The sequence below is a fragment of the Schistocerca serialis genome, chromosome 1, assembly GCF_023864345.2.
Source record: "Schistocerca serialis cubense isolate TAMUIC-IGC-003099 chromosome 1, iqSchSeri2.2, whole genome shotgun sequence".
Classification (NCBI taxonomy): Eukaryota; Metazoa; Arthropoda; class Insecta; order Orthoptera; family Acrididae; genus Schistocerca; species Schistocerca serialis.
In genome coordinates, this window is record NC_064638.1 from 419,992,006 (window position 1) to 420,012,801 (window position 20,796).

Below are 20,796 nucleotides of genomic sequence, written 5' to 3' on the forward strand. Positions count from 1 at the left end.
TTCCCTACCACTGCTTCTCTTTCATGTCCCTCGACTCTTACAACTGCCATCTGGTTTCTGTACAAATTGTAAATAGCCTTTCGCTCCCTGTATTTTACCCCTGCCACCTTTAGAATTTGAAAGAGAGTATTCCAGTCAACATTGTCAAAAGCTTTCTCTAAGTCCACAAATGCTGGAAACATAGGTTTGCCTTTCCTTAATCTTTCTTCTAAGATAAGTTGTAAGGTCAGTATTGCCTCACGTGTTCCAACATTTCTACGGAATCCAAACTGATCTTCCCCGAGATCGGCTTCTACCAATTTTTCCATTTGTCTGTAAAGAATTCGAGTTAGTATTTTGCAGCTGTGACTTATTAAACTGATAGTTCGGTCATTTTCACATCTGACAACACCTGCTTTCTTTGGGATTGAAATTATTATATTCTTGCTGAAGTTTGAGGGTATTTCGCCTGTCCTGTACATCTTGCTCACCACAATTATGAACTGTAACTGTAGCTATGAAGATCATTTATGGAAAAATATAATTTCATGAATGGGCAATGGCGCATTTAACTTTTGGTTATTTTAATTTCTCCCTTGACTGTTGCTTGGAACATTATTTGGTGTGTCATAGCTTGTACCTTGGGAAATCAGTAAAGACTGCACCACGATCGCTTATTCTCTATGTTGAGAGATTAATTCTCGGACTTTTATCGAAATTAATACACAACTTTGACACTGTAGTAACACTGTTCACGTTTACGTCGCACTTCACTTAGCGTATACCGGGACTGTGTCCTAGGCATGCCCGATGTTAACTGACTGGGCACGGCCCGTGCTGCCGGAGTTGTTGTTGTTGTTGTTGTTGTTGTTGTCATGCCGGCAGAGGTCGCGTCCGAATTCTCGCGTCCCCTCTGGTGGACGGGACTCTACTTGCGGCAACTACCGTCCGTGACGCGCCGTGCCAATGTGCGCCTCCCGCGATCTTTCTGGTGGCTACTACACTCCTCCTCCTTCGGGGGGTGAAGCCACTGTGATCCACTGCGTCGGAAGGTGGAGCGCCGGGCAGGAGCGATGACCTCCACATCCATTGGATGGCCGGAGTCGAGGGGATCTGCCAACCCTCGAGCCGGAATCTTCGAATACGGCTGGAAGTGACCCACACGAAGAGGCCCCCGCCGTCCCACAACTGGAGCCCGGGACAGAACGGGCGACAAGCTGTCGAACTCCGGATCCTGTTCCACCCCGGGAGGGGCCAGACCCAGTGGCGGGGACGAAGGGGAAGGGACGACCACAGGTGAACCAACCTCCTGAGAAACCGGGCCTGCTAGGGGGGGCCGGCTCTCGCTGGGGCATCTTGAACGATGGCGATGCCAGTGCTGGAGCGACTGGAGGCTGCCAAGGCTGAGAACCATCGCAGTGCGGCAGAGGCACAGCGGGGAGAGGAGGCAACGTCCCCTGTGAAACCAACACAGGTGCCGGCAATGGGGAAGCCGGTGTCCGAGAGGGCGGAGGGTGGGTGCCCAAACGTGGACGTAGCTGATTTTGGTGACGACGTACCACCCGGTCCCCCGCCTGCAAGGTATAGAGCCGGCGGCCATATCGGCGCAGGACCACCACTGGTATCCAACGTGGATTGCGACCAAACCCACGGGCCCAGACCGACATATCCAGTGGAAAGCCAGGTACTCCGTTTTGTGAAGAGTGGCGAGGACCAGGCCGGAGTAGGTGCAGCAGAGTCCTAGGTTGACGCCCACGGAGGAGCTCTGCGGGGCTGCGTTCTCCCATTGGTGTGGTCCGGTATGCCGTCAAGAAAAACGTCAATGCTTCCTCCGCAGGAAATTTGTGCACATACTTTTTCATCTGCATCTTAAATGTGCGCACCATGCGCTCGGCTTCCCCATTCGATTGTAGATGGAAGGGGGGAGAGCAAACGTGCCAAATACCGAAGCGCCTACAAAAATCCTGGAAGGTCTGCGAAATAAACTGCGGTCCATTGTCCGAGACCAGGGTGATTGGCAGACCTTCCACAGAAAATATTTTTGCTAGTGCCTGGATTGCAACTTCTGAAGTGGTGGAGGAGCAGCGAACCACATATGGGAATCGGGAATAAGCATCAATGGCAATGAGCCAAAAACCGTTGAGAAACGGGCCCGCAAAATCGATGTGAACACGTTCCCAAGCTTGGGTTGCCGGCGGCCATGAAGAAAATGCTGCCCTGGGAGATGCTTGTTGGCTCGCACACTGGGAACAGGCGGCCACCAAGTGCTCAATTTCTCTGTCAATACGGGGCCAGTACACATGTCTGCGAGCCAAGGTTTTAGTACGGGAAACACCCCAGTGCCCCGCATGTAATAACGTGAGGACCTTCCGTCGTAAACTTGCAGGAACAACCACGCGAGGAGCTGTATCATCGGTAGCCAGAAGGAGAACGCCTTCCAAGACCGAGAGGCGGTCCCGTAGAAGAAGATAATTACGAAGAGGGTCCGAGGCCCGGCCGGGAGGACCACCCCTGCTGAATGAGGCGAACTACTTGCCGGAGAACCGGGTCAGCTGCCGTTTCCCTGGCGACTCGAGAACTAGTGATCGGGAAGCCATCAACCGCTTGGCGGGACACCACATCCACATGAAAACACATAATCTCCTCTCGATCGAACGTAGAATCCGGGCCCACCGGAAGACGGGAAAGAGCGTCGGCGTTGGCATGCTGTCCTGTAGGGCGAAAATGAATGTCATAATGGTACTTAGAGAGGAACAAGGCCCAGCGCTGTAGTCTGTGGGCCGCCCTATCCGGAATGTGAGAGGTGGGGCCAAATAACGATATTAACGGCTTATGGTCAGTGATTAACTGAAACTTCGTGCCATACAAGGAAGGGTGAAACTTGGCAACAGCGTAGACAATGGCCAAAGCCCCTTTTTCCACCTGGGAGTAATGGGCCTGCGCGGGACTAAGCGTTTTAGATGCAAACACCAGTGGTTGCTCGGAACCATCTGCGTTGCGATGGGCCAGGACCGCCCCCACCCCATACTGCGAAGCATCTGTAGCCAGGACCAACGGCTTATGGGGATCAAAAGTAGCCAAACAAGGGGCTGACGTGAGGAGGCCCTTCAACGAGGTGAACGCTCGCTCGCATGCAGGCGACCAATCAAAAGGAACACCCTTGTGCAGAAGGCAGTACAGTGGGTGGGCTATAGTGGAAGCCCTGGGAATGAACCGGTGGTAATAGGCTATCTTGCCTAAAAAAGCTTGTAACTCTTTCAGCGAAGCGGGCCGAGGAAGGTTGACGATACCTTGGACCAAACTTCCTAGTGGCTGGATACCGTGCCGAGAGATGGTGTAGCCCACATACTCAATGGATGGTTGAAAGAAGGTTGACTTATGCAGGTTGCAACGCAAGCCCACAGACCTGAATTTGAGAAAGAGGGTGCGAAGGTTGTGCAAGTGTTCCTTCGTGCTGCGGCCTGTGACAATTATGTCATCCAGGTAATTAATACAATGAGGAATTGTCGACGTGACATGCTCAAGATAACGCTGGAATATCGCCGGGGCACTGGATATTCCAAAGGCCAACCGCTGGTATTGGTAAAGGCCAAACGGGGTGTTGACGACCGCCAACCGTTTGGAGACCTCATCAAGTGGTATCTGATGATAAGCCTCCAACAGATCGATTTTCGAAAAATATTGGCCTCCCGCCACGGAGGAGAACAATTCATCAGCACGAGGCAAAGGATAGGTGCCCACCACCAATTGGGAATAAATAGTGGCCTTGAAATCGCCGCAAAGACGTAATTTTCCCGAGGGCTTCTTTACAATAACGAGGGGCGAAGCCCACTCACTGGAAGAAATGGGAAGAACGATCCCTAGGGCTGACAGCCGGTCTAGCTCTTCCTTTACCTGAGGGCGGAGAGCCAAGGGGATCTGCCTCGCGCGTAGAAAACGCGGGCGAGCCGACGCCTTCAACGTTAAGTGAGCTTCAAAATCTGAAACACGCCCCAGGCCCTCCTCAAAAATATCTGGAAAGTCAGAGATCAAAGATTCCAATGATTGATAGGGAACGTCTTCGGAGACCAACTGTATGGTGCCAGCGATAGAAAAACCGAAAGCTTGAAAGGCATCCAGGCCAAAAAGGTTAGCTGAGCTCGCATCACTGACAACAATAAAAGTAATAGGCCGAGTGACTGATTTATAAGTCACTTCGGTAGTGAATTGACCCAGAAGGGGAATGAACTGTTTACCATAACCGCGTAGACGCCGGTTAACTGGCGCCAACGGGGGCGATCCAAGGTCGGAATAAGTTTGTGCATTCAACAACGAAACCGCCGCGCCCGTATCGACTTGAAGTTGTAACCGGCGCGACCGAACCGACACCTCGATAAAGAGTTTGCGTGCCGATGCGTCGGGAGCCTGGCCCGATGAAACTTCCTGAATGTCAACGTCCATGTCCTCTGTACCTGCTTCCTTCGATTCTTTTGAGGCTGAGCGGCAAACTTTAGCAATGTGACCTTTTCTATTACATTTGCGACAAACGGTCCAATGCTGGGGGCACTCTGACCGATCATGATGTATATAGCACGACGCACAGGACGGCAACAGGGGCCGGCGGCCGGAATTCTGTTTACGCGCCGTGCGGGAGCGGCCATAACGGCCGGACTGTACCGCTCGCACGTCGTCCACCCCTGACACAGTGGACGCGGCCGCGCCGCTCTGAACCTCCGCGACGTCGCACCACGCTTCCAGCTGTTGACCTGCTGCGTGAGAGACTTCATACGATTGAGCAATGGACAGGACTTCCTCGAGGGAAGGGATTTCTAACTGCAGGGCCCGTTGCCGGACCTCCCTATCAGGGGCCGAACGAACAATGACGTCGCGTACCATAACGTGGGCGTACGACTCTCGCGACTGCTCCGTGACAAAATGACACTTGCGACTAAGACCGTGCAGGGTAACGGCCCACGCCCGATAAGACTGATGGGGCTGTTTCTTGCATTGATAGAACTCGACCCTAGCCACCACAATATGCGTGCGGCGGCGATAATATGAAGACAGCAATGAACACAATGCGTCAAACGACAAGGACGAGGGTTCCTGCAACGGCGCGAGCTGCCGAAAACTTGATACAGCGAGGGAGATATCCAAGACAAGAAGAGCGCACGACATACCTCCGCATCGGCAACATGAAACGCCTGGAAATGCTGCCGAAGGCGATGTTCATATGCGTCCCAATCCTCCGCCGTCTCGTCATACGGGAGAAAGGGAGGAGGGAACGGCGCCGGAGCAGACGGCGTGGAGAGCAACGCCGGAAGCACTTGTTTCATGGTGGCCATGAGTTCCGTCTGCTGCGCAACCAAAACTCGCACCAAATCCTCCATGCCGTGGAGAAGCTGCGAAACCGGAACAACGACGCAACACGCGAAAGAACGACCCTACTCGTCGCCAATTGTGTAGTAACACTGTTCACGTTTACGTCGCACTTCACTTAGCGTATACCGGGACTGTGTCCTAGGCATGCCCGATGTTAACTGATTGGGCACGGCCCGTGCTGCCGGAGTTGTTGTTGTTGTTGTTGTTGTTGTTGTCATGCCGGCAGAGGTCGCGTCCGCATTCTCGCGTGCCCTCTGGTGGACGGGACTCTACTTGCGGCAACTACCATCCGTGACACGCCGTGCCAATGTGCGCCTCCCGCGATCTTTCTGGTGGCTACTACAGACACCAATTCCTAAGATACAGAGTGAGTATGTCATAGCACCCAAAATGGCTTCCCCATGGCGTTGACTGTAGCTCTTGACTATTTTAAGAATTTTCTGAGTCAACGATAGCTGGAATTCTGGTAGAGCCACAGAAATTTTATTCCAGGTGCTGACATCAAGAGACAGGCAGAGTATGATTATGAATCGTAACTGCCTAACCATTTTGTTTTATAGACTTGAGAATTCTAAATAGGAAGTAAATTCAAACATGAGAGTGTGGGAGATATTTGTTTTAAAACAGGCGAAATACCCTCAAACTTCAGGAAGAATATAATAATTTCAATCCCAAAGAAAGCAGGTGTTGACAGATGTGAAAATGACCGAACTATCAGTTTAATAAGTCAAAACTGTTTAGGCCATGACTCTGTGTCTAATATTTGTGTGTATTTGTTTCATGACACAATGGAACAGGTACTGCTGCTACAACATTGGGTTCAAACTACAAAAGTCCGTCATATGCGAATTTCAGACCAGAGACTCAATGGAAGACAACATATTCAGGCAGGACCTCTAATCAATTATCTTTCTGCATCTTTTATGTCACCAACTTGGTTCTTGTAGTGAGTAGAAGTGGCCTGGACTCTGTTGCTGTCTTATGTAAGGGATAGTTTTCCATTTTTGCTACCATTCTGTACACAAGCTTCTGTAGCGACAGTCTGTGAAGTGCTACGAGATTTTACTTGTGTATGGAATAGTTACAATTTATTTCATGTGTTGATCAGAACTGTCAAGTTTATGGAACTGCAGTGCAGGATCTAGCTAGATCCTCAGCACCTGTGATTGGTGCCCTTACCAACTACGCAAAAGCTTAGTTTGCTGTCTGATAATATGTCTCATATTGTGCAGGTGTAGTCAACCATGGCACAAGCACAGTCAAATATGGCACAATCACTTTCAACTATGGCACGTGCACAGTCTGAAATCCAGACACAGGTTGACTTAATTCCGCTGATCGTGCAAAATCGAAACAAAATGCAAGAGATGACAGCTGATCTTGTCAGAAAGTGTGATGTGATGTCAAATGAGTTACAAGAATTGCGACAGGCTCATGAGAAATTTCTGATAGAGATTGAAAAGACATGTGATGCTGCTAATGAAATTGTGGATCAACAGAATCAAGTAGAAGAAACAGTTTCTAGCCTCAGCAAAACAGTGCAAAATATTTCCTCAGGACAGGAAGGTAAAATTGAAGAAAATTTTGAGGTACATAAGCGTTACTAAATGGCTCTGAGCACTATAGGACTCAACTGCTGTGGTCATAAGTCCCCTAGAACTTAGAACTATTTAAACCTAACTAACCTAAGGACATCACACACATCCATGCCCGAGGCAGGATTCGAACCTGCGACCGTAGCGGTCGTGCGGTTCCAGACTGTAGCGCCTTTAACCGCTCGGCCACTCCGGCCAGCACATAAGCGTTACTTTTCGGAGTAGATCAACTGGAGGAAAGGCAAAGGAACAGCATCTGAGTCAGGCGATAATAGATCGTGTAATAGGTGCTATCTCATCCTTATCCTCAGACAAATTGCCAGAAGAGAATTTCTTTAAGAAAAGATCAGAAGAGGTTAAGACTCAGTTAGGCTCCAATTTTGTGACATAGAAGGAGCAAGTCAAGGAATCTATTAAGATGACCAAAGGAAAGCTACAAGAGTTTTGAGGGCTGATGAACAGTGGTAGCAAGGTATATCAAACTCCACAACAACAAACTTTGTGTGACAAATCAAGTTACAGATATTAAAATGTGTATTCGTCATACTGCAGTCCCCCATTTAGTCCACAAGAAGCCACTATGGGCCATTACATGTTTTTACACCTAACATCGAAGAGAAAATGCTCCAGTATCAACAATTTCAGATATTTATTCCCGATAAGAGGACTGTAAACCCTGTACAGTTCGTGCGACGGTTCGAGGGAGCTTTACCTTGAAACTGAACTGATGCAGAGAAGATAAGCTATGTATTGGGACATATTCAAGGAGAAAGTGCACAGTGGGCAACCAATGCATGCAAATCTTGTCAGATTTACGATGAATTTGAACAGGTGTTCTTAGCAAAATACTAGTCACATGGAATTCAACAAAGGTTGCGCCAAGAAGTATTTTACCCTCATTCTCATTCAAGCAAGTGACGTTAAGAAACTACTTAGAAAAATATCTTAATAAATGTCGCTACTGGGATGCTCCATTACCACAACAGGATCTATTGAAAATATTAAAAGCTAGATTACCAGTTAGTGTCAGAAATCAGCTATTTATCACTTATAAACTCACATGGGAAGTATTTTATTACATTTTTTAAAAATATATGTTAAAATTTTCACGTGCATTACTTCAAGATCTAATAAAAGTGGTGATTTTTTTTTTTTTATATATAGAGGGCTGTGGATTGCTGTGTTATAGAGGTTAAATAACGTGTTTGTATTGGTAGCACTGTCAAAATCAGTATTTTATTGTTTCATAGTATAAACACGCATTGTATGTCAAAGCACTAATGTTTTTGATGAATAGATTGGTAATCTCTCAAAAAGTAAAGTATGAAGGCAAAATGAAGTGTTTTTAAGAAACGTGGGTTTCAGGGTAATAGATTTCCGAATAAACAGAAACACTGTGTTCAACATGTGGTGTGTGAAGGTAGAGACAATGAAATACAGGCAAACTTATCAGTATCTAGAGAAACACCAATTAGTGCTTTGAAGATTAAAATAAAACGTTGTGATACACAGTTTCCTCAATACTAAAGTGATGTAAATGGTAGGTCAGGTTATATTCTGATAAATTTACACATCATAACAAGATAGATTTACACATCCTAACAAGGGTGTTAAGTGAATGTGTGTGTTGTAAAATACGTGGAGGGCCAGTTAGTCTACATGAAGACAGTGAGGTATCAAATGGACTAGCCAGGAAACTTATCATTAATTGTGCCAGTTGTAAATATATTCATTCGTTTTTGGAATTTTGATGAGAGTAAAGATAACTATTTTGAAGTAAATGTTAGGTGGTTTTGTGGATTGAGGGCTACTTGTAAAGGACACACTGCAGCAGAAACAATGTGTGCCATGATGAATATGTCATGCCAATCTTGTAAATTTGACAAGTATGCAGGATTTATTGGAGCTGCTGTGGAATCTGTTGCATGTGAGTCAATGAAGGGTGCTGCAAACGAAGCTGTTGAAATAAATGATGGCACGACCGACATACCAGTAGCTTTTGATGGCACCTGGCAGAAGTGCGAATACAGTTCTAGAATTCTGTTGTTATGGTGGCGAGTGTGTATGCTGGAAAGGTAACAGATTTCCAGATTTTAACCAAAAATTGTTATAAGTGTAAATCAGGGAATGAAGAAGGGCACATCTGTGACAGAAATTATGAAGCAACAAGTAGTGGTACAGAGGCCTCTGCAGCTATTGAAATTTTTAATCGACCTGTGAACAAAAGTTAAGTGTGTTACATTAAGTTCTTAGACGATGGAGACTCACAATCATAAACAGTGTAGTAGCCACTCAGCCTTATGGTTAGAAGATTATCACAAAACTGGAATGTGTTGGTCATGTCCAGAAGAGGATGGGACCAGGTTGACGAAGTTGAAACAAAGTTTGAGAGACAAGAAACTTTCTGATGGTGAAACCATACGAGGCAGGCTGACAGAAGAAACGATTGATGAACTACAATAGTATTATGGGATGGCCACTAGAAATAATACTGACAATTTGTTGAAAATGAAGCAGATAGTATGGGCTACGTTACCTTCTTCCACAGACTGTCAACTGATGAAAAACCCGTACACCACCTTTGCCTTCCTGGACCTGATTCATGGTGCAATTACTGCAATGCCCAGTACTCATATAGTTCATACAGCCATAAACATTCCATCCCTGCAACAGTCGTGGATATCATAAAACCTATTTACAGAGACCTGGCAAATCCTGAACTACTGAAGAAGTGTCTGACAAAATCCCAATGAGTCATTCAATTACCTTATACGGACTCGCTTACCAAAAAATGTTTTTATTGGAATGAAGACACTAAAGTGGGGGGGGGGGGGGGGGGGGTGATCAGTGATACTGTTACTGCTTTTAATGATGGCAACATTGGTAGGGTGAAAGTGCTACAGCATACGGCAATCAATCCTGGACCAAACTGCATCAGAGAACTTGAATGGATGGACAAGGTTCCCATTGATAAAGCAGAGTATGCAGCACAGTTGGCCACTAAGGAGTCCAGAAAGAAGAAAAGACTTGGAAAAAGATAAAGAGGACGATATACAGTATGGTGCAGGGTGCTTCAGAGTGACTAAAAATAAAAAATTAAGCACATATTAATTGAGTTACACTCTTTTGAAACTTTAGAAGCCATTCCCGAAAATTCACATTTTCTGTTGCATTTTTCCCTAAATCTCAGAAACCACTTCGAGTAGAGTATTCAATTTTTCAGGAAGTAATAACATACATATCCTGAGTCTACTGAACCAAAATAAGATTATAATGTTATGTATAATTAAAATTATTAAGAATAATGTAAAAAATGGTACACAAAATTTTAACCATGTAATTAAAAAATTGTATTTATGAAAGCAGTGGCTGAAATGCAATTATTGTAGTTCAGTAGAACCAGAACATACAGTTTTAATGTCCTGTAAAAGTTTCATGTAAATGTTACATTGGTTCCTGAAATACAGGGAAGCCAAGTCACTAAATTTAACATTGTCAGGATAAGGTGTTCCAGCTGCCCTTTATGTGTCAGACAAAAATTTCGAGGAATTTTTGTTTGTTAGATTCAACTGACTTCACTGTTGGAAGAACAGTGGAAATGGAAATGGTAGGGGCTTCCAACTGGACAGAAAGAAATTTAACAGAGGCAAATGGAAGTACAATCCAGTCCAACCTAATGACCAACATATGTCAGTTTTGGAACAATAACTTTCTGCAACAGCAACAATAGAATGAACTGCAGTTTCTATGCTGGGAAATTGGCATATGTAGACACCAATAATTACAGAGGTAACAGACGACGCAAAAAGTGGCAGACGCGCATCCAACAGACTAATTGTGACCACCTCGAGTCCCAGAGACGCGGTCAGGGATTCGAATAACGGTCATGACCAGCAACTGCAGATGCTACGGTACAATGATGGAACAGAATTATCACAGGAATTGTGTGAGGATCAGTATGACAAGGTTTGTCCTTTTGTGCAAGTGTCAGAAATCCTTGCCACAATCAAAGGAATTCCAGTCACTGTAACATTAGCCATGGCAGCTTCAGCTAATGTTATAATAAGTGCCTTGTTCCAAAAACTATTGTGAAAAGCAAAAGTACCAATTTTGCCAGTGATAACTGCAGAAATATAGGAGCCTTAAGCACAAGATCCACAAGTGTCAGGATACAGACACAACTGAAGTTGAAATTGGGAAATGCAGCAATTACATGCACAATCCTGGTTGTTGAAAAATCGATCTTTGATTATATCCTGGGCATTAGCATCGTACAATATATGGATGGAAGCATCAAGTTCTCAGTGAGGAAAGCAACATTTTGTATTGCTGGTGCTTTAGTGGAGATTGACTTAATACGGAAGGAAGGAGTACATGAGCAGTACTGCCATGTGGCCCATATAAGCTTGATCATCACAAATAATAAAGACCGAAAAATGTTTTCCCTGAACACAATGAAAGTATCTACTTATTCAGATCAAGTACTCACGAAATCAAAGGAACCTTTGCACTTCACTAATTCACAAAAGCAGCATTATCAAGCCTCCTATTACCTCATATGGTTGTTTTTGAAGACAAACCTGGAGTCATCAAAGCATGGTGTGTGTCATCTTTATGTTATGCCACATAGTACATACAGTCATAGCTTTTATCCAGTTCTCTGGTGTCTTAAGAAACAAGAGGAAATTATGAAAACTTGTTCATGCCTCAACCAAATTCACTCCTGCTGAGTTGATGTTTAGAAGAAAGGAAAGAAATGAATGCGTAGATAAAACTCCAAAGGCAGATGATACTGACATACCTAGGGAAAAGAAAATAAGACAAGCTCTGGTTAACCTCACTGAGAAGGCCAGGTTCAGAATAAAGGATTATGATAGGAAGCTCCAGCGGATGCGGACATTGAGGATTGGTACTGCTGCAAGCACATCTGCAATCCTCATTACTTTCCAAAAATAATGGGAAGTGGCAATTATTATACACTGGACTGTTTATGGAAATGTCTTCCGGGTCTGGTACAATGGCTAGTGCATCCCCCATAGGTGATGCGGTTGCAAGCTGATGTATAAGGGCACACGCGAAACAGCTAGTGGCGTTGGCGTTATAGTATCATCCAAGTTTGACGGTAATATTTCTGAAGTGCAAAGATATGATGAGTGCCTGATGAATATTGTCTACATCACAGATGGCAGAAAAATTCTCTTTTTCAGTGCCTACACTCCACAAACTGGCTAAACTACTTCTGTCAAGGACGCCTTTTGGAGGACGCTTGATGCAAAGCTGAAGTGCCCCCAGAAGATTACATCATTATCACTGGTGATCTGAATGGGCACATGGGGTGCAGAAAGGAAGAACATACTGCTCATGGCCAGCATGGGTTCGGAGAAGAGAATTTGTCAGAACCTCATAATCTGGCAACTGCAAAAACACGGTTCAAAAAGTGTGACTCACATCTAATCTGTTTCTTTGTTTACGAAAGTGCCACTCAGTGACGCTCTGGAGCACATCGGTTCCATTTTCCTGCAAGACATCACAAAGCTCTTCCATGCATGTCTCACCACAAGCTATTTCACATGGAATGGCAATTTCTACGAACAACTGGAAGGCGTTGCCATGGGTAGTCCCCTTAGTCCAGTAGCGGCCAACTTCTTCATGGAGCATTTTGAAGCACAGGCACTGGACTCGGCGACTTGTAAACAAAAGGTGTGGTACAGGTATGTCGATGATACTTTCGTTGTGTGGAGCCATGGTGAAGAACACCTCGGTGACTTCTTAAGACACTTGAACAGCCTCCACACCAATATTTACCATGGAAGTAGAGAAGGACAATAAACTACCATTTCTAGATGTGCTTGTCAAAAGGGACTGCGAAAATCTGGGACATCGCGTGTACCGAAAACTGACACACAAGGACCGATACCTGCACAAACTATCAAACCACCACCCGAGCCAGAAAAGAGGCATGATTCATATGCTCATAATCCGAGCAGGACGAATATGTGAGCCACAGCACCTCAAATGCGAAATGCAACATCTGGAAAGTGTTCTGAGGAGAAATGGGTACTCCACAAATTATATTAGAAGTGTAACACAGTCAAACACTCGATGAAGTAAGAAATCAGGAAAAGAAATATCGGGTACGGCCTTTCTGCCATACATTCCCAGAGTGATGGACAGAATCGGCCGTGTATTGCACAAACACTGCGTAAAGACAATTTTCAAACCAACAAGGAAGATCAAAGAATGTCTTAGATCAGCAGAGGATAAAAGGGACCCACTTGCAACGTTGGGAATATACTGCTTACCATGCACATGCGGAAAAGTTTATGTCGGAATGACTGGACGATCAATCAACACTAGGATTAAAGAACATAAGCGACATTGCAGGTCGGGGCAGGTGGAGAAATCGGCCGTGGCAGAGCACGCGCTGAGTGGACCAACCATGTAATAAAATTCACCAACACGGAAGTTCTGGCTGTAGAGAAGCACAATCACACTCACTTGTTTAGAGAAGCCGTAGAAATACACAAACAGGGGAACAGCTTCAACAAGAAAGAGGAAAGTCTTAAGGTAAACGGATGCTGGCTTCCCGTACTGCAGCGAATGACTGTCACAGGTAGCAAGAGGAGAACCGCACTGGAAATGACCGCGGAGAAGCCCTCGGATGTTGGCTTGCCAGGTACATATAGTCTGCGGCCACAATCTCGGCTCCAGTTCACCACCGGCAATGGAGGGTGAAGCTTTGACAATGCCAGTCACTCGTGCTGGCGAAACGTCAGTAAAATCATCAGACAAATGTTGGCCAAAGAACCTAAGACAGAAGCAAATTGGCAGTTTGTCAACAAGTGGCCACGAAAGCTTTAACAATTTTGTATACAACACACTGATCGCACAGGACCTGCAAGAATCAAATGGTGAAAGTTCAAGGATAAGGAAGCCGACATCATAGCCCGAATTATTTTGCCACCAGTTACCACAGTTGAAGAAAGCTGGGAGAAACTAAAAAGAGTCTGCTCACGAAGCTGCACATGCAATTCTTGGGACAACAAAGCCAGGATTATGGAGGATTGATCGAGATAATGTTTGTATCATGAGTTTCTCGCCGATAAAACACCGGAGCGATGGGATGCATACAGAACAGCCCGAAGAGATGCAAAACAGGTTATAGCAGCAAAATCCTCACGTTATGCTGATCTATACGCACAACTTGACACACGTGAAGGAGAGTGGGTCTTATATCGACTCGCTAAAGAAAGACATCGCAATTCAGAAGATTTTCATTGGTTCTACTGAGTTGGTGATGAGATTGGTAATCTACTAGTTGACTGGAAGAAGGCCAGAGAATGATGGCACAGCTACTTCAAGAAGATCTCAACAGAAGAGTTTCTCATCTACCAATACCCACCGGCAATGTTGCTGAATGGCCCGTAAGAGAAATTGCAGTCGAAGAGGTCAAGAATGCTTTGAGGAAAATGAAGGATGAGAAAGCCACTGGCCCAGATGATCTTCCAGCAGAGTTATGGTGTTCCTATCATTGGAAGGCAGCCAAATGATAAATGGAAGTCTTCAAGAAGATCATTGACGAGGGAAAAACACCAACTGATTGGCAACAGAAAACCACCATGCCTATCTTTAAGCAGGGAAATCCCACTGAGTGCACCAACTACCACCCAATTCGAGTTCTCTGCCACGCCATGAAAAACTTTGAGCATGTTCTGGACCAAAAGATCTGTGAGATCACACAGATTTCCATAAACCAAGCTGTATTTGTGAAGAACTGTTGCACAACTGATGCGATTCATGCTGCAAGACTCTTAGTCCAGAAATATCATGAGAATACCCAGCTGCTGCACTCAGCATTCCTGGATCTCCAAAAGGCTTTTGATCAGGTGCCACACAGTCTCATCTGGCTAGCACTTCGACAGCAAGATGTGCCAGAGCAGCTTATTAATTGGGTGTAGATAATTTATGCACAGCCAAGAAGTTACGTCCGTACAACCTCAGGACTATAGAAGGACTTTCCCATCACAGTCGGTGTCTATCAAGGTTCTTAATTATCACCACTTCTGTTCATTCTCGTAATGGACACCATGACAGCTAACCTGCACTGGCCATTATGTTGATGACGTGTTGTTGGCAGCAGAAAACAAGCTTGATATGCAGACCCAAATTCAAGAATGGAGTGACCGATTGGCCAAACACAGTTAGCTCCTCAATTTGAAGAAAACCGAGTACATGACATCAGACAGACATGAAATGGGAACTATCACGATTAATGGTGTAGATCTGACTCATGTGAGTAAGTTTAAGTACCTTGGTTCCACGATCACTGTTGACGGGCGACTCACCAAAGAGGTCAACACCAAAACTCAGGCAGCCTGGATGAAGTGGTGAACAACAACCGGAGTCACTAGTGACCGCAGGATGAAAGATAATTTAAAATAAAAAATCCATCGCACAATCATCCGACCAGTTGCCTTGTATGATTGTGAGTGCTGGTCGACTACAGTTGAGACAGAACGCCGCCTAAGTGTAATGGAAACAAAGATATGGTGGACAGTGGGCCTCACTTAGTTATATCACGGTTCCAATGACATCATTAGGAAACAGTTTGGTGTTACACTGGTCCAAGACAAGGTGCGTGAGAGTGGTCTTCAATGGTTTGGGCATGTTTTACGGGCCGGTGATGACTACTGCCAAGGCGGGTTACATACTTGAAGTCGATGGAATTCTAGTCTTGAGAATTCAAAATAGGAAGTAATTGTGGTAAAATATTGGGGAAGCAACTTCTCTCGCCCAAAAGTTTTTATTCAAGTAAGTAGTATTATTCAAACATAATAATACAACAATATTATAAAAAGGAAAGTTGCTACTCACCATATAGCGGAGATGCTGAGTCACTGAAAGGCAGAGCAGAAAGACTGTCACAAATAAAGCTTTCGGCCCCTAAGGCCTTTGTCAAAAATAAGACACACCCTGTGTGTGTGTGTGTGTGTGTGTGTGTGTGTCTCCACTGCCTATTTTTGATAAACCCCATATGGGTCCAAAGCTTTATTTGTGACAGTCTTTTTGTTGTGCCTATCTGTGACTCTACATCTTCGGTGAGTAGGAACTTTCCTTTTCATAACATTGTTACATTCCATTCTGGATTTTCCATTGTTCAGTCATAATAATTTCACTCCAATTTAATGAGGAAAATCATTAAAACAGACAGCATGTTCACTGTTACTACACGCACCATGCGTGTGTCTGACTAACAGTCACTCCTCACCAGGTGTAGTTCATTGAGAATTTTGGGGTAAATTCTAGAGACGCTCGTATTTCCACTGTCTTGAAAACGCGTTATTTTAAAGATGAGTGTGTGAAAGTGGAACTGTGTCTACTGCACCACGATTGTGTGTGTGGAGGACTGGCGTGTATTGGGCGGTTGATGGGCGCGAGCAGGTAGCCACAGCACTTGCCTCGGAAGTTACACACCCAGCACAAGGAGCAAATGTGACGTATTCCATGACGGTGCTACGTAAGTCATTATTGAGAACAGTTGAATGCTGTTAAAGAAAAGAAAAAACATTTACTTATTCACTTACTTTCGTGAGGTCCAGATGGTGGACTTGCTAGAGCTTTCTAGTTTGTATTTGTTATAAAGTATGTAAGCGTATCTGTCGGATCGGTAATTGTTGGGCTTACAAAAAAATGAATCAGTTATATGGTGTCTTGTTTGTGGAAGTGAAAATATAGTGAGATTGGTTTAAAAGTATCCTGAGTGTACGGAGTTATTTTAAGAGTATAAAAAGTTCCTCCAAAACAGCACCTTATCTTCAGAGAAGAAGTTGGGCAGGCAATTGCAGCCGGCTATCCTGAAAGGAAGATCGGTGAAACAACTCCGTGTAAGCTCAATAATAAAGTGGGAGTGTGAGTTTGGCACACTAGCACCACACTGCTCCCTCCAGTCGCCGGAAACCACAAGACAGGTGATGCCGCTATTGCGTGGACGGGTTTATGTCGATAGTAGGTCGGTGGTAATCAGTGTATTTCAGTAACTGAGAAGCATTATGATCAAAGAATAGATTAGCAAAATATCAATTGCAAAGCCATTGTTGAACCTCTGCAATTTCAATGTCATGCGATTATAAGAATAGAAATTTATGTTTTAATTATATATATCATTATGTAACCATTTTCTTTACAGTCACTCGACATGAAATGGTAGAGCTTACTCCATTCTTTCTGCACCACTCTTCTTGACATATAAGCGATCACCTCTATTGTTGTTGTTGTTGCGGTCTTCAGTCCTGAGACTGGTTTGATGCAGCTCTCCATGCTACTCTATCCTGTGCAAGCTTCTTCGTCTCCCAGTACTTACTGCAACCTACATCCATCTGAATATGCTTAGTGTATTGATCTCTTGGTCTCCCTCTACGATTTTTACCCTCCACGCTGCCCTCCAATGCTAAACTTGTGATCCCTTGATGCCTCAAAACATGTCCTACCAACCGATCCCTTCTTCTAGTCAAGTTGTGCCACAAACTTCTCTTCTCCCCAATCCTATTCAATACCTCCTCATTAGTTACGTGATCTACCCACCTTATCTTCAGCATTCTTCTGTAGCACCAAATTTCGAAAGCTTCTTTTCTCTTCTTGTCCAAATTGGTTATCGTCCATGTTTCACTTCCATACATGGCTACACTCCATACAAATACTTTCAGAAACGACTTCCTGACACTTAAATCTATACTCGATGTTAACAAATTTCTCTTCTTCACAAACGATTTCCTTGCCGTTGCCAGTCTACATTTTATATCCTCTCTACTTCGACCATCATCAGTTATTTTGCTCCCTAAATAGCAAAACTCCTTTACTACTTTAAGTGTCTCATTTCCTAATCTAATCCCCTCAGCATCACCCGATTTAATTTGACTACATTCCATTATCCTCGTTTTGCTTTTGTTGATGTTCATCTTATATCCTCCTTTCAAGACACTGTCCATTCCGTTCAACTGCTCTTCCAAGTCCTTTGCTGTCTCTGACAGAATTACAATGTCATCAGCAAACCTAAAAGTTTTTACTACTTCTCCATGAATTTTAATACCTACTCCGAATTTTTCTTTTGTTTCCTTTACTGCTTGCTCAATATACAGATTGAATAACATTGGGGAGAGGCTACAACCCTGTCTCACTCCTTTCCCAACCACTGCTTCCCTTTCATGCCCCTCGACTCTTATAACTGCCATCTGGTTTCTGTACAAATTGTAAATAGCCTTTCGCTCCCTGTATTTTACCCCTGCCACCTTCAGAATTTGAAAGAGAGTATTCCAGTTAATGTTGTCAAAAGCTTTCTCTAAGTCTACAAATGCTAGAAACGTAGGTTTGCCTTTTCTTAATCTTTCTTCTAAGATAGGTCGTAAGGTTAGTATTGCCTCACGTGTTCCAACATTTCTACGGAATCCAAACTGATCCTCCCCGAGGTCCGCTTCTACCAGTTTTTCCATTCGTCTGTAAAGAATTCGCGTTAGTATTTTGCAGCTGTGACTTATTAAACTGATAGTTCTGTAATTTTCACATCTGTCAACACCTGCTTTCTTTGGGATTGGAATTATTACACTCTTCTTGAAGTCTGTGGGTATTTCGCCTGTGTCATACATCTTGCTCACCAGATGGTAGAGTTTTGTCATGACTGGCTCTCCCAAGGCCATCAGTAGTTCTAATGGAATGTTGTCTACTCCCGGGGCCTTGTTTCGACTCAGGTCTTTCAGTGCTCTGTCAAACTCTTCATGCAGTATCTTATCTCCCATTTCATCTTCATCTACATCCTCTTCCATTTCCATAATATTGTCCTCAAGTACATCGCCCTTGTATAAACCCTCTATATACTCCTTCCACCTTTCTGCCTTCCTTTCTTTGCTTAGAACTGGGTTGCCATCTGAGCTCTTGATATTCATACAAGTGGTATGAATATCACCTCTACAACACCTAAAATAAACTGGAGATTCTATAAATTTCAGCTCAAACACACAATAATCTCGACTGAATCCAAGTCTCAGAGTATGACAATATATAAATAACACAGACTAAATATTTACCTTAAAATTTTGTGTCAATGTTATGGGGATACATCAGGTGCTCCATCAGGAGCATTCAACAAATCTGGTGAATGGCGACTGATATTGCTGACTGTATTCCTGTTTTCTGTTGGAGACGATAATGCTGCTCGCAGTAGGACCAGTAAAATCCACATGATAAACACCATAACAGGAAAAGTGAGCAGATGATATCCACGTAACCTGAAGGCTAGCGCCCCCACAGAAATCCAGATCACAAGTTCTCGACTTCCTAGGCGTCGAAGACTGAGTCGTGGTGGTAGCTGCTGTGTAACAAGAACAGGGAACCGGCGAGATCCAGAAGTGTTACGTTCATAAGAGTGAATGGTTTGAGGTGGCAACAGTACTCGCTGCATCACTCTGCCTACAACACTAGGCCTCCGGTACAGTTCTGCTAACTCTGATCCATACTGGAAACATAAAAATGCATTTATGTTTTATCACAAGTGATAACAGAAAATGTAAGTCATAATAGTTACTATTTACATATATATCATTTATCTATACATCGTGTAGAAGTTACATTTGTTATTTTACGTAAGAGGCAGAGTGATTCTAACAGCTGTATGCACACACAACATTCTAATATTCTATTGGCCTTTGGAAAAGAATGGCAGATGTAAGTCATCAAATAATCAGATGATACAAATGTTTCTACAATTTCACCTTTAGATCTGTAATATAACAAACAGGGTATGAGACTGCATATCTCAGATCATGGAAACACACTAATTAAAATACGCTTCCTAGATAACCATTATTCATGAAACACAGAGCAAAGGAGTGAAGTATTCAGCTATAAAAATCCTTAACTAATTACACAGTAATGTGAAGAATCTAATACACTAAAGGTCATTAAAATTGTGACAAAATGGAGGCAGCATGCAATGAACCTCAAACTGGCATGAAGCTTACTGCAAGCTACAATATGCAAATGATTAGCATTTGAGTGCAGCCACACAGAGTAGGTTGGAGTATGGTGCACCCGAAACTGAACTTATATTTAATTTATTTATTCAAGTTATTAAGAACAACCATTCAATCTCCTACTAATACACAATAGTGTGTGGCACTGAGACACTTAACTCATCTTTTATTCTGTTGTTCGAAGAAACATTCTGTAAATTTGTGACTCTGAAGCCCTAACACCAACTCCATGTGACCATCAGCCATCAAGTGATCAGTGTAAACCACTTCATGGCCCCGGTAAATGTTGAGAATCGAGAGGGAGAGATAGCGGAGAGCTGCAGGGTTAACGGAGTCCTTAGGGCCATGCGAAAGGACCAGAAGAATCGGTGGCCTAGGTGTACACCATGGAGGTGTACATGAATGGAACTCGAGGAGAGATGGTAATGGGAAGGACTCCAGTTCAGACAGAAGGGACCGGATGTGAACTGCAATTGTATGCCCTGACCTGGGCCGCCAATGGGGGAGATGAACTGCCGTGGTTGGGAAAAGAAGACGGTAATTCGGATTCACAGGAGAACTATGAACGTGTGCAACGTAACTGGCAAACAGTTGTGCACACCTAGCCTTCAATGGAGGGACTCCGGTCTTCACCAGGACACTGGTCACCGGACTCATTCTAAAAGCTCCCGTCACTAGGCTAATGCCACAGTGGTGCCCTGGGGCAAGTAAACGCAACGTTGAGGACATCGCCAAACTGTAAACCAGACTCCCTTAGTCAAGGCGAGTTAGAACAAGGGCTCTGTAGAGCTGCAGCAGCATAGAGGGATCTGCACCCCAGTTGGTGTTGCTCAGGCAGC

General features: G+C 44.3%; 1 protein-coding gene across 1 annotated transcript in view; it reads right to left on the reverse strand.

The window, feature by feature from the left end:
• The window catches only part of LOC126472074 (sphingomyelin phosphodiesterase 4), a 200,193-nt gene that overhangs the window by 30,085 nt on the left and 149,312 nt on the right, over window positions 1-20,796 (reverse strand). The window contains exon 12 of the mRNA XM_050099910.1: window positions 19,013-19,440. Within this exon, the coding sequence (XP_049955867.1) occupies window positions 19,033-19,440 (408 nt within the window). The 3' untranslated portion in view covers window positions 19,013-19,032. The remainder of the gene's footprint in view (window positions 1-19,012; window positions 19,441-20,796) is intronic.